The following is a 14,889-nucleotide window of genomic DNA, read 5'->3' as shown; positions in this document are numbered from 1 at the left end:
GCATTCTAGGGCTAACATTCAGAACAGGAATCCATCAAGCCCTGTTTCAGTCAATCAATGTGAAAGAAATGGAATCCTGAACTTCACCTCTTTTTAACAGTGAACTTGATTTTCCAAGCACAGTGAAAAAACAGGATTCTATGCATGGTTACAGCCTGAATCGCCCCCTGAAAGCTGTTCAACAGACTAAATTCAGCCATTAAATAAAGAGAGCCTTACCTCAATTATGAATGTCATTTTCTCACTGTAAGCAGACGGGACCGCAGTGTTGTACCCCTTTATAGATTTCAACGATTTGCTCAGTTCCTTCTCCACCTCCATTCTCAACTGAGGCAGCGATTTCTTGGAAAGACGGATTACCCAAAGATCACCGTGTGTGAAGTGGAAAGGTGAGCCCGTCAGTTCTAATGCTAACTCCTCACTTTTACTTCCCAGCTTATTCCACAATCCCCTTCTCTGAAGAAAAGCTTCTAGCATGAGCTCATGGCCACCAAAGTGATATACGTTTGTAAGATGCAATGTAGTTTTTTTGAACTTGGGTATTAAGCAGACAATTTCATACACTGACGATTGTTATAAATATTGGTTAGGATTTCAGAGAGCAGTCCTTACATCATCTGTGAATTCGCATTTTGTGATCTTTTATCTCCACTGAGAGAACAGTAATGTTTTGAGATCTCCTCTGAATATTGACTTCTCTAGACAGCCCCAGTCTATCAGTGCAGATCCTGAAGTCTCTAACATGGGACTCAATTCTTAACCTTTCTATTATTGTTACTACAGTATAACTAAAGAGTGGGAACAAACCTTGCTCTGTCCATTAATATTATCCATTTGGTCCAATTTCTCCAGTAATATTCCACATTTTTCTCTAACTTGTTTCCTCACATTACCTCAAGTAATAACACATCCCTGCGGCAAAATTTCTTTCATCAGCTGAATGCTAAAAATCCAGAAGTTCAGAGAATCTCAATACACAGAATATCCAAATTCCCTGAACATGCTTGAGTTAAATAAAAACAACAGGAATTCTGCAGATGCTGGAAATTCAAGCAACACACATCAAAGTTGCTGGTGAACGCAGCAGGCCAAGCAGCATCTGTAGGAAGAGGTGCAGTCGACGTTTCAGGCCGAGACCCTTCGTCAGGACTAAGGGTCCTGACGAAGGATCTCGGCCTGAAACGTTGACTGCACCTCTTCCTACAGATGCTGCTTGGCCTGCTGCGTTCATCAGCAACTTTGATGTGTGTTGCTTGAGTTAAATAAAACTGATTTTAGGCTTTTCATGGTCCCCACAGTAATGATACAGGAATACTTTAAAATGCAATTAAACAGAATAAACTAAAGTAATTGAAAACAGATATTTCTTTACAGAATAAGACTTACTTTAATGTGGTTAACAAGTTCCTTTGTCAGCCGAACAGCCAAATTTGGAATACCAGCCTTTCCTCCTTCTAGAAGTGGCCTAGTCATTAAAATTTGAAAGAAGAATATCATAGTCAAGACAGATATTTTATAAAATAATGAAATAATTAAAACATTTTTTGCATTACTTACAGTAATGTAAAAATTAAACTGATCCACTGAGATCTATCTTTTGGAGGCTGTAGTATGGCGATTTGGTGCAAGTTTCTTGTGATGACTTTCTAAACATGTATTGCCTTAACTGGGAAGTGCATGTATATGAAGTGTGGAGACTGTACTAACAAGCCTCATGATAATATACTAGCAACATAAGCCAGGCACCCATGATCCAGGTAATACCACAAGGCATGGAGAAATCCATGCATCTCCTTCACTCTGGATCATCTCCACTCTGGACAACCCGAGCACTGACTTTAGAGTCCTCTGCATGCTGCTCATAAACTCTGAACTGAAGAATGTTTATTACGGATGTGGGATACAATAGTCAATATTATCACTCTGTATCAGTCAGTACCAGTAATGTAATATTCCTAGTTTCTAAGGGTAAGCTGTTGGAACACAGAACTCCAACAGAAGAGGAGGAGACGAAAGAGTCAGCACTACCTTTATGGCTGAACACAATCCATTTACACAAATCAGAAACCACTGGGGATGCTCTGTTTCTTTCTCTCTTCCTAGCATGAGAGATCACCAGATCATCTGAGTGTTTCCATCATCTGTTGTTTTGTTTTCACATTTCCAACATCTGCTGCTTTGTTCTTGCCTCACTTTCTCCCCATTGTCCACCAGCAGTAAGTAACTGGGAAGGTCCATTGTATTCCTTCTGATTCTCTGTGCATGAAAACTGACAAACTTGGGCAATCTACATCTTTCATTTTGCCCATCTCACACCTTTAAGTGACACTTCCTCAGCTCCATCATCACATTCTGCACCATGTCAAACACTTTCACCTTTGTTGTTCTGTCAACCAGCTCATGTATTGTCTGATAGACAGAGCAGTGAATGAGGCACGTGGCAAGCTTGCATTCAATGGTGAGGACACTGACAATGGGAGTGGGGATGCCATGTAGCAACTTTCAATCAAGGACTCCACATGCAGGCTATGCTCTCTTCTCACTGCTGCCATTGGGAAGGAGGTACAGAAGACTTGGGATCCACACCACCTGATTCAGAAGCAATTATCCTTCAACTATCAGGCTCTTGAACCAGTGTGGGTAACTTCACTCAGATGTACACTGAACTGATTTCACAACCTGTGGATGCTACAACACAGGTTCTCAGTATTATTTATTTACTATTATTATTGATTTTTTCTTTTTATATTTGTTGTCTTTTGCACATTTGTTGGTTGTCTGTCTTTATGTGAAGTTTTCACTGATTCCATTCTTTTTATCTATCATGAATGCCCACAAGAAAATGAATCTCAGCATGATATATGGTAACGTGTACGTACTTTGACAGTAAATTTAACAATGATTCATAATGAGTGACTCAAAAGGCTGGGATTACATTCCATGGAGTGAAAGAGGCTAAGGGGCATCTTTATAGAGGTTTATAAAATATTGGGAGGCATGGATATGGTAGACAGTCACAATCTTTTTCTAGTGGTAGGGGGAATCTAAAGCCAGAGGATTGAGGTTTAAAATGAAAGGGGGAATATTTAAAAGAGATCTGAGGAGCCAATTCTTCCCACATGGAGTGGTGGGTGTACAGAACAAGCTGCCAGAGGAAGTGGTAGAGACAGGTACAGTTATAAAATTTAAATGATATTTGGACAAGTGGCTGGATAGGGAAGGTTGAAGGACATGGGTTCAATGCAGGAAAATGGGACCAGTTCAGGCCGGAATGGACAAGTTAGTCTTAAGGGCCTGTTTCTGGTTTGTAAACTTCTCTGAACTTGGAGGTAAAAATTAATGTAACATGGAAAAGATTGAGTGGGATTGATTCCTGAAAACCACTGTTTGTTTTCCCGGAGAGTTTATCTACCGTTTCCATGCCCCTTTTGAATGACAAGCAAATTCATTACTCAACATCAGCCCACACTGTCCTCAGCTGCTGTGTATAAATTATGCCATTTGTATTTTTTTTCTAAAATATGGTTTGAAATAATGTTATTGGCTGATTTTTTTGTCAGACGTTGGAGAAATATTAATATTATTCCAAGTCACTTCAGGTTATTGCCAGAGCCTCAAATATCCATCTTAGTGCAAAATGGTTCAAATCCAGGGAATGACGTACATTTGCCTCCAAACCTCTGACCATTCCAATGTGAAACTAAAATTGCCTCCTGATATTACTGAGATGAAAGACATCATAAAAATTCACCAATATAAATAAAATCAGAATATGAAAAAGGACTGTGGGAGGAGTTAGTAAGAAATCTACTGAGAGATTAATTGAAAATGAGTCTCCCATCGTTTACCTGAATTGTTCATGGTCTTCAAAAAAAGCTTTTTCCTTCATGATAGCATCACTGAGTGCTATTTGGTCATTGATATCTTTCTGGGCTCGACACTTAACAATCATGTAACCTTTACTCAGTTCCACCACCAAGTTCTCCATAATGTCCACCACATTCATCTCCGTTCCTTTGTCAACCAGGTCAGGTTTAGTTAAAATGCCTTCAGATTTAAAAGACAATAAAGGAAAGGTGATGAAATAAATTTGCTGCCCTGTATTTGAGGGAGTCTTAATATTGACTCTGAGGAGAAAGGGAATGGAGAGAAAAGATTGGAAGCAACTATCACAAAATATAGTTGAAGTTAATATACATTTAAATTGAAGGGCATTGGATACAAACATCAGAGGAAGAAGAACATCATTTAATTTTATTTAATAATTTAACCTTTAAAAACCTGCTGTAGCAGGTATTATTTCATGGCACATCAGGGACAGTGACCCAGAATATACTGCTTAAGAGCTAGTCAAAGGCAGCTTGCTTCATGTCATTATCCCCAAGTCGAGTATGAGGTGATGGGAGAATGGAGTTTTTTTATGCTTCTGTGAAGTATATGGGTGGAGAATTGAAGGAGTGGGTTGAGACCAGAGGATGGACCATCAACGCTAAGACTTTCTCCGATGCTTGGATGTAGAAAATCCTTCTATATTTATATGTAATTACCTAGAGTTCTGTCCCCAGTGGGATCCACTTCCTGAGCCATTTTCAATGCTTCTGTGGTTGCTATGTCGACATTACATGGCACGACTACAAGATTAATTGTCTCTTGTTTCTGAATAAATGTTTTAATAAGTCTCTTAATCTGGAATAAAACAAACCACAAAACAGTAGAATCATAAAAAGGTTGACATCGACACATTGTAAAATAACCACATTCAGGTAAATGTGCAATGGAACACAGAACAACGAGCAAAGCATAAATTGGAGTTCTCTGGTAAAACAGAAATACATAGTCAGTGCAGGGATATTTTCAATGCTATTGGATGTATTTACGTTAATATATCAATACATCCTAAGTTGATTTGGTCTCGAAAATGGTTTCATGTTAAGAATGCCGTCCAATATTTCATTAACTTTAGGACAATCACAAGTGCAAGAGGCAATTAAATATATTCTTGGAAAAAATTCATTTGTAATGTAGGAAATACAGAAAACAAATGCGATGCAGGTTCCACGAACAACTTGGGGGTAATTTTCCCTGCAAGTTGTGAATTCTGAACAACTTGAGACCCTCCATTGGTTGGGGTCAACTGTGGATGTGGTATCCCAGCTGTCTTATCAGCATGCCAGTACACAAGCCAATATGGAGAGCAAGCAGGCTCCTCCTCTCCACGCAGCTGATGAATCCAAAGGAACAGCAGAGACCAATACAGTTTGGCAGCAGTGGTATTGCAGGATTTGCCAGTCAGCGATGAACTCAGTGTAAGGACTCCAGCTCTGGACTCTACCTTGGAGATTACTCCCAAAGCCTTCTCCATGCGTGGGTATAGTTGCAAGGCAGCCGAGGTTTGAGATCAGTTTTGCTTCTCCTAGATCGGTTCCATCTGTCCAAATTGACTGGCTGGTAACCTCTTTTGCTCTCAGGGGGAAATGGTTTCACTAGGTTTAGTAGCTAAGCCACACATGAAGGTCAGGAGCTGGACGGGTTGTCAGAGGATACTTGAAATGCACACCATTGGGTGCATTTAGTAGGTACTGGGAGCTTATCCCCACCTCCTCCCCCGGCCATTACAACCTTGAGAAACCTTCAAAACATCAGATAGAAATCAGGCCCCATTACCTGCTCTCCAATATCAACTGGTTGGTCACCAACTGCTACTCGGGCAATTCCTGGCAAGTCTATCAAGGTCAGGTCAGGGACAATGGTGGATTCAATTTCCAGACTGATCAATTCATTGCTGATTCCCACTCCTTGCCCGGCAATACTGTTCTGGGCTGCAAACAGTTACAAATTACATTCATTAGTCAGAATATTTAATTAGCAGATTTAAAGACAATAATCCATCACTTTGTAAGCTAAATAGTAAATAAACTTGAAACAAGTGGAAACAAATTAAGACAAAACTTGTGTTGTCCTGACATTGACAGCAAAAACCAGGGGAATGGTTGTTCATTCCAGCGTGATCCCAGGTGTCATTATCTGCAGGGACACTGACTCCCATTTCTTCAGTGTGCCTGAGCCCACTCCAGGGACAGTCTCAGAGCAAAAACTTACAGAATGTCTTTGACCAGCAGCAAGGCCCAGTGATGACAGTCAAAGGTGACTGTATTGACCTTCTGTTCATGTTGCCGTTCACTGCCACTAATGCTTGTTGATTAATGTTTAGCACCACACATTAACAAGAAAAATGCTGAAACTACTACTTGACCCTCTCCCAGGGCTGACTGTTTCTTGTCATTTGAATGAGACTGCCACACGAAAGGCAGATTTACCTTAGCTGAGGGACAGCAGGAAGGTTGCCCAGCTGGAGAGCTGGCAAGCCTGATGGAACTTGCACTGCCATCTTAAAATGGGATGAGAGCAAAAGTACTGGTGCAGTAGTCACTGGCTTGGACCCATTTTAATGCTAGAACACTGAATACTGCAGGGAGCGGAAAATACTGCCCAGTCTATCACAGATTCATCATTTCCTACCGAACAGTCCATCTTCACAGTGCATTGCCTCAGAAAGGCTAATAGTTTCATCAAGGATGCCCACCAATCTGGCCTTTTCCCTCTTCCCTCTTCTATCTATTGGGACTCAAGAACTTATGAGACCCAAGAATAGCTTTTTACTCCAATGCTATCAGACTTCTGAACCCTTTCCAATGGTGCTGCCACTTTCTCAGACTCTGGGGATTTCCTCTCTCAGTTATCGTGTTTTTGTCATTTTAGCATTTCACTACCTCCAACGGTACTACAATCTTTGAAGCATTCCATTATCTCACACTTGTTATTGTATTTATTATCGCCACTCATACAGCTTACTTTATAAACTTCACATGGGCAGGGAATCTCATTGCAACCCCAGTATATATGATAACAGACGAATCTGTTCAGCTGCCTATGTTCAAGTTTAATGCTACCACTGCCAGGGTAGAAGCTCTCACCCCTTGTGTATGATGCTCATCAGAATTGGTTAGATTTAGGGCGAGTGAAATGAGAGAAAATCACAAGCAGGCACCTTAACTTAACCCTTTGCAGCTGCTGTTTGATATTAAGTACTTGACTACCAATTGATACCCTGTAATTTACAAATCCCTGAGCATTAAATTGAGAACAGTATCTTTTCTTAGAGAACAATTAGCTTTACACTAAAGTGGACATTAGTCATGGCGAGACAATCAAGTTGGGAATTACTCGCCAGAAGAAAAATTTGATAGAATGATTTGTATCAAACAGACTTGCATCAAAGCCCAAAACCATTTTTCTCCTGATTTTTTATTGATAATTACCAAGGCAAAATGGTGATTTTGCCAAAGGTTCAAGACTTGAACGTGCCATATTTAACTTAGAAAAATTTAAGTAGCTGGCTTTCACAATATTTTAAATTAATTTTTACAGTGTTATGATATATTTGTACTGAGCTCATCAGACCTTTGTGGGGAGCAGGAGAGTGAGGGGCTCTGAATTTTTTTTTAAAAGAGTACTTGAAATGGTTAATTGTTATTCAATAAGAGTCGTTAATTGTTTAGGGTCCTTGAGTTTTTCTCAAGCAACCTCTCTTTTGTAATGCAGTCTCCTAGTGTTTTCTGTTTAAGCTTGTTAAGATTATTTTGATAGGCTCGTATTCCCTACTACTTAAGTGGACGCCTGGTGAGCACTAATTGTGGGGTCCTAGTTTTGAGAATATTATGCCTTACAGTGTTGAGACACCAATGTTCTGTTGGAATTCTTATAAACAAACTCTGGTCGCCATCTCCACATCAGAGTTTGTCTTCCCTCTGCACTTGGGTTCTGACATTGTCAGCATACATCATGACAATGTTAAACCCCAACTTATCATTCATTTTGAATCCACAGCTGGTCCTACACAGCAATATTTTGGAACATACCTTTGACAATTTCTTCTTCCACCTCAGATGCACTGCTGAGATCCTTTGAATAATCCCTGTAGCTGATTTTCCCCTTCCAAGCATTTTTGTTTTTAACTCTTTTTAGCTTCAGTTCCAGTGGGCATCTGGTTACAATTCCTGTCACATGGAAAATATTGCCAGATATCAATTAGGACCAAAAATTTACTTTGGAAGGCAATGTTTTTGAGACGTGTTGAAAATAAATCAGCGCAACAAATAATAATCAACAGATTATGATTTACTTCTAAAAGACTATCTTGACTGAAAAATGAATTAAGATGAGAAGATATTGATAGTGTCATTCAGTTGAGCTTTTTAACAAAATTAAAGTCTGGAATCAAAACGGTGACCATCAAACAGCTGAATGTTTACAGTTGGGAATGGAATCATCTATCCTTTCTCAGTCTGTGACCCCAGATACACCAAACTGTTTCACCATCAGCAGAAAATGCCTGATAAACTAGTCAAGTGCCATGATTGCCATCGAGGTCTACGTTCCCAGAACCAACAAAAAGCTTGATTGACAGAGATACTGGCCAACCAGACCTTCTCTGGCTAGTCGTAGTGTTCTCTTTAGACAAGCCCTTTGTAAATCTACCTACTACTCAACTGATAAAACCTATAAACACACTCTTCATTTGCTTATTATATGAACTTCTATTATTTATAGCTATTACCTTAAAAATCTTCCATTTAACCCCATCTCCTTCTATTGACATTCTTAGTACTACAAAAGAGTAGTAGACAGAAGAACTGAAGTCTTTTTCCCCTTAGAGCAATGGCAACAGCTTCAACAATGGAGTTAGGTCAATAAAAAAAAATGCAATTCTATGCATTACTACTTTTAAATGTTTATTAAGAGGACAATTGCCTGGAACACAGGAAGAAGAAACTTGTTTTGGACAGCAGGGCAAATACTACGGTTGCTGCTTCATGCTCCATTAAAGTTATTGGGTAGAGCACACAATGAGAGTGTTGATGCAAGTTTGCTAAGTCAGAACATAGAAACATAGAAACATAGAAAATAGGTGCAGGAGTAGGCCATTCGGCCCTTCGAGCCTGCACCACCATTTATTATGATCATGGCTGATCATCCAACTCAGAACCCCGCCCCAGCCTTCCCTCCATACCCCCTGACCCCCGTAGCCACAAGGGCCATATCTAACTCCCTCTTAAATATAGCCAATGAACTGGCCTCAACTGTTTCCTGTGGCAGAGAATTCCACAGATTCACCACTCTCTGTGTGAAGAAGTTTTTCCTAATCTCGGTCCTAAAAGGCTTCCCCTCTATCCTCAAACTGTGACCCCTTGTTCTGAACTTCCCCAACATCGGGAACAATCTTCCTGCATCTAGCCTGTCCAATCCCTTTAGGATCTTATACGTTTCAATCAGATCCCCCCTCAATCTTCTAAACAACCACATAAAAATTGTTTCTCCCTAGAAACATTTACAGAATCAAATTATACCCAATTAAATTCCAGTTTTGATTACATCACTAATTGTCTAGCCACTTACCTTCAGTTCTGGGTTAAGTTTGAAAATCTACATGGGAAGGCATTAGCTATTATTGAGCTAGTGGTAGCACAGTGATGGGTGGTAAAATAGATTAATGATTGTCAATCCTTCCTTTAAATGATGATCTCTGCCATAATTTATTAATGTCTTATAATCTGATCCTAGAACCATGTGTTTATTGTCAAAGACTTGGCCAGGGCTTCTTTTGTTTTTCTGCTCTTTCTCTTTGCTTTTGAGGGGAAGGTGCTTTTCTTCAAAGACACTTTCCATTTGATGGAAGATTAGCCACCAGTAAGATGAGAGAAGGCCAGCTGCTCCCATCTTGTGACATCCAAGCCTGTTTTGATGAGATATTCCTTTAAAGTTTTAAAAGGTTCAAGGTTCATTTTATTGTCAAAGTATGCATGTACAATACAACTCTGATATTTGTCTTCTCCAGCTAGCCATGAAATACAGAAAGACCATGGAAGTCGTTGAAAGAAAAGGCATGCACTATGCATTTGCAGCACCATCCTTAACTGTTACAGGATTTCTGACTATGAGTAGGGCATCTATGTACAACAAATAAATCTACAAACAGTTAACCATCGACTCCAACAGTCTCTTACCACTCCCTCTGGGAAGTGACACTCCAGAAAGGGCCTCCAAGACTGAGCTCTTCCCAGAGCTCTGATCACCAATGACTGCGATGGCTGGAAGCCCCAGATCTTTATCCACACCAAATCCTCTCAGCGAGTCAATGAGATCAATGCATGGTCGTACCTCTTGTTCATAATGACTGGACAATGGAGTATCCATTGCCTTAAGAGAGAGGAGGAGAGAAGGAGGTAATCTTCTAGAATTGCCTTTAGAATAGAACAAAAAAATGGCATTTTACATTGTTTTAACAGAGGAGGATAAAAAGCAGTTTGAGGATTGAACTGGTCATTGGAAAAAATGGCAATGGAGACCATCTTGGTGATAAAGATCACCCTTCCATAAAACTTAGCAGAGTTATAACCATGGACCATAACAGAACAAGAATAAAATCTCTAAAGTAAAACAAGACCAAGTTACCATGCAAATGTAAGAGTTTACAACACTAAATAGCTTTCTGAATGTTTGAGCAGTCTGGAGATTTTCAAGGAGAAACAGTGTGGATTCAGAACAAATTCCAACTACACCTAATAAAGTGGCCACTGAGTGTTTGTTTGTGGACTTCTGTTGCTGAAGCCCATACAAAGTTCAACAGATTGTGCATTTAGAGATGCTCTTCTGCACACCACAGTTGTAATGTATGGTTACTTGAGTTACTATTGCCTTCCTGTCAGCTAAAACTGGTCTCCTCTGACTCTTCTCAGTCAGAGGACTATAGTTCACTGGATTTTTAAAAACATTTTTCACCATTCCCTAGAGACTGTTGTACGTGAAAACCCCAGGACATCAGCAGTTTCTGAGATAAACAAACCACCCTTTCTGGCACCAACAACCAGTCCACAGTCGAAGTCAATTAGAACCCACTTCTTTCCCATTGCACATGCGCTGGTCGTGCATGCAGCCTGTTATAGCCGTTCCAACGAGTATTCTTTCTTTTTTCTTCTTACTTTTTAAACTTATGTTATTTTTTGTACTTTTTTTCGCAGTAACACGTTGAAGCTGCATCCTCTCTAACATGCTAGTAGAGAGTGTTTTATTTGGGTTTTTAGTGCTGGAAATAGTTACATTCCGACACGTCTCATTAGCGGGATAGAAGCATGGTCGCATTGTGTATTCCAGGGACCAGCTGATTGAGCTTATGCCGGCCGGTTTAGCGAGCAGAGTGGCGGACACCCCTGCTGAAATCTGGAGGAAAACACACAGAGGATGCAGAGGGGGATCACAAAGGCGAGGAAAGAGGACCAGGTCGAGACAACAGAGACTTATGGAGAAGAGGAGTTCAGTGGGTAATAAAATGGACAAGTTCATGGCGCTAGCCAGGCGTCAGAGAACATTTCAGGAGCGCAGTGTTATGTGTTTTACTGGAACAGGGTTGCACGAGGACATACCCGATCAAATCTTTTGCATGGACGGCTTCCAGACCGTTCGAGCTGACCGGAAGTGCACTGAGAGCAGTAAGCGTAAAGGAGTTGGGTGCTTGCTGTTCTGGTTAACAACAGATGGTGCAATCCGGGTCATATTATGATCGAGGAATGTGTTTGTAGACCAGATATTGAACATTTTGCTGTTGGACCCCAGCCATATTCCACCGAGATATAACACTGGGCGGCACGGGAGGTCGTTCCTGCCTGTGGCCATCCAACTCTGCAGCTCCTCCCGTGGAGGGTCAGACACCCTGAGCCAATAGGCTGGTCCTGGACTTATTTCCATCTGGCATAGTTTGCATTTTGTTGTTTGTTTGTTTGTGGTTTTTGTATTGCTATATTTATGCTCTATTCTTGGTTGGTGCAGCTGTAACAAAACCTGATTTCCCTCAGGATCAATAAAGTCTATCTATCTCGATGTTTGGTCTGAACCTCATGGCCATGTCTGCATGCTTTTATGCATCCAGTCACTGATCAGATATTTGCATTAACAAGGTGTACATATGCAGATGTAATAAAGTGGCCACAGAGTGTATATTGCCAAAGAGAAAAATAAAGATACTTCCAAAACTAAGCCAACATGGACATTGGCAAATGTACAAGGCAATACAAGGTAATACACAGATATTGCAAAGTCAACAGACTAAAATTCCTGAAGAGGCATTAAAGTACAGAAGTTTATTGTCCTATGCACAAAAGCATTTATTCAGTTTCAGTGGAAAAGCTTACTTGCAACAGCAACACAGTCACAAAGTTCCTCCCCACACTATCTTTGGCGCATTGGGTAGCAACCTCACTGTTTCTTTAGCATTTGTTTTTTTCACGAGGCCAAGTTGCCAGCTCGATGCTGAACCCAGCACAGACGGAAAGCAGGCAAGGAGCCAGCCGGGTTCGAACCCAGAACCATTGTGCCGAAGTCTGGGTGTGAATCCCAATAGACCACTGCAACAGACACACAGCACATAGTTCAAGTGAAATTAATGAGAAAGTTAGAAACATAATGTGGGTGCACAATGTAAGCATATAACATTAAGGGAAACTGGAATTATATTTATACAAATGAAAGGCAAAGAAAGCAGCCTTTGAAGTCCAAATTTACAGCATGTGTGCACAGATACAAAATATATAATTCTAAGTGCAAATTACAAACTGATGGAGGAACTCAAAGGGTCAGGGAGCATCAGTGGAGGAGTGGAACAGTTGATGTTTCAGGCTGAGATTTTGCATCAGATCAGATGACAATTGGACTCAGAGGAAATTGTTCATCCTGACGAATTATTCCAAGTTCTCCACATTACAATCATAGAATCAGAGCTTTTATAAACTTGCATGCCGAGCAATGTAATTACCTATGCAGACACAAGGAAATTCAAGCAACACACACAAAAAAATGCTGGTGAACGCAGCAGGCCAGGCAGCATTTTTTGAATGTAATTACCTAGGTCATTTAGCCATTATTTAATCTTCCCTTTGCTCCCACCAAAGTCGCCTAACCTCTGAATTTCCTTCAGTAGTTTGTTTTATTTTGCACTGTAACACAGCATCTGCAGTCTTTGTGTCTCCATTATTCTAAGTGGACACTTTGTTCAGTCTTCACAGCAAAAGCCATTGATAATGGCATTAATAAGATAGAAGAATACAAAATTTGTGGTAGAATAAACAGAGTATTTACATATTACAGAGGATGCTAGGTCTGGAAAATAATATTTACGATGGGAAGATTGCAGCAAATTTTTTTTGGAACAAGAGAAGCTGAGGGTAATTTTAATTGGGCTATATAATTGGAACAGTTGACTATAAGACCATATGATATAGGAGTGGAAGCAGGCCATTCAGCCCATCGAATCTGCTCCGCCATTCAATTATGGGCTGATCCAATTCTTCCAGTCACCCCCACTCTCCTGCTTTCACCCCATACCCTGTGATGCCCTGGCTAATCAAGAACCTATCTATCCCTGTCTTAAATACACCCAACGACTTGGCCTCCACAGCCTATCGTGGCAACAAATTCCACATATTTAACACACTGACTACAGTAATTTCTCCACATCTCTGTTCTAAATGGACATCCTTCAATCCTGAAGTCGTGCCCTCTTGTCCTAGACTCACTTACCATAGGAAATAACTTTGCCATATCTAATCTGTTCAGGCCTTTTAACATTCGGAATGTTTCTATGAGATCCCCCCTCATTCTCCTGAACTCCAGGGAATACAGCCAAAGAGCTGCCAGATGTTCCTCTTACAGTAACCCTTTCATTCCTGGAATCATACTCGTGAATCTTCTCTGAACCCTCTCCAACATCAGTATATCCTTTCTAAAATAAGGAGCCCAAAACTGCACACAATACTCCAAGTGTGATCTCACGAGTGCCTTATAGAGCCTCAACATCACATCCCTGCTTTTATATTCCATACCTCTAGAAATGAATGCCAACATTGCATTCACCTTCTTCACCACTGACTCAACCTAGAAGTTAACCTCCAGGATACTCTGCACAAGGACTCCCAAGTCCCTTTGCATTTCTGCATTTTGAATTCTCTCCCCATCTAAATAATCAGAATCAGGTTTATTATCACTGGCAGGTGACGTGAAATTTGTTAACTTAGCAGCAGCAGTTCCATGCAATACTTAATACAGAAGAAGAAAAAAAATAAATCAATCACAATATACATATATTGAATAGATTAAAAATCATGCAAAAAACAGAAATATTATATATTTAAAAAGTGAGGTAGTGTCCAAGGGTTCAATGTGCATTTAGGAATTGGATGGCAGAGGGGAAGAAGCTGTTCCTGAATCACTGAGTGTGTGCCTTCAGGCTTCTGTACCTCCTACCTGATGGTAACAGTGAGAAAAGGGCATGCCCTGGGTGCTGGAGATCCTTAATAATGGACGCTGCCTTTCTGAGACACCACTCCTTGAAGATGTCCTGGGTAATTTGCAGGCTAGTACACAAGATGGAGCTGACTAAATTTACAATCTTCTGCAGCTTCTTTCAGTCCTGTGCAGTAGCCTCCCACCATACCTGTTTATCAGTCTGCCTGTTTATTTCTTCCACCAAAGTGCATGTCCATACACTTTCCAACATGATTTGCCACTTCTTTGCCCATTTCCCCTAAACTATCTAAATCTCTCCGCAGGCTCCGTTTCCTCAACACTACCCGCTCCTCCACCTATCTTAGGATCATCAGCAACTCTAGCCACAAATCCATTAATCCCATAGGCCAAATCATTGACATACATCGTGAAAAGCAATGGTCCCAACACTGACCCTGTGGAACTCCACTGGTAACCGGCAGCCAGCTAGAAAAGAATCCCTTTATTCCCACTCTGTTTTCTGATCAGCCAATGCTCCACCCATGCCAGTAACTC

At 40.6% G+C, this 14,889-nt stretch overlaps 1 protein-coding gene across 3 annotated transcripts in view; it reads right to left on the bottom strand.

The window, feature by feature from the left end:
- LOC134347871 (interferon-induced GTP-binding protein Mx1-like) overlaps positions 1–14,889 on the bottom strand; it is a 36,880-nt gene that overhangs the window by 13,153 nt on the left and 8,838 nt on the right. For all 3 annotated transcript variants that reach the window (XM_063050419.1, XM_063050420.1, XM_063050421.1), the window contains 7 exons: positions 10,065–10,257; positions 7,920–8,057; positions 5,665–5,819; positions 4,548–4,686; positions 3,849–4,047; positions 1,387–1,465; positions 220–342 (listed from right to left, as the gene is read on the bottom strand). In XM_063050419.1, the coding sequence (XP_062906489.1) occupies positions 220–342; positions 1,387–1,465; positions 3,849–4,047; positions 4,548–4,686; positions 5,665–5,819; positions 7,920–8,057; positions 10,065–10,257 (1,026 nt within the window). The remainder of the gene's footprint in view (positions 1–219; positions 343–1,386; positions 1,466–3,848; positions 4,048–4,547; positions 4,687–5,664; positions 5,820–7,919; positions 8,058–10,064; positions 10,258–14,889) is intronic.

This window comes from Mobula hypostoma, chromosome 6 (genome assembly GCF_963921235.1).
Source record: "Mobula hypostoma chromosome 6, sMobHyp1.1, whole genome shotgun sequence".
NCBI classification, from domain to species: domain Eukaryota; kingdom Metazoa; phylum Chordata; class Chondrichthyes; order Myliobatiformes; family Myliobatidae; genus Mobula; species Mobula hypostoma.
This window is presented reverse-complemented; position numbering and strand designations above follow the sequence as displayed.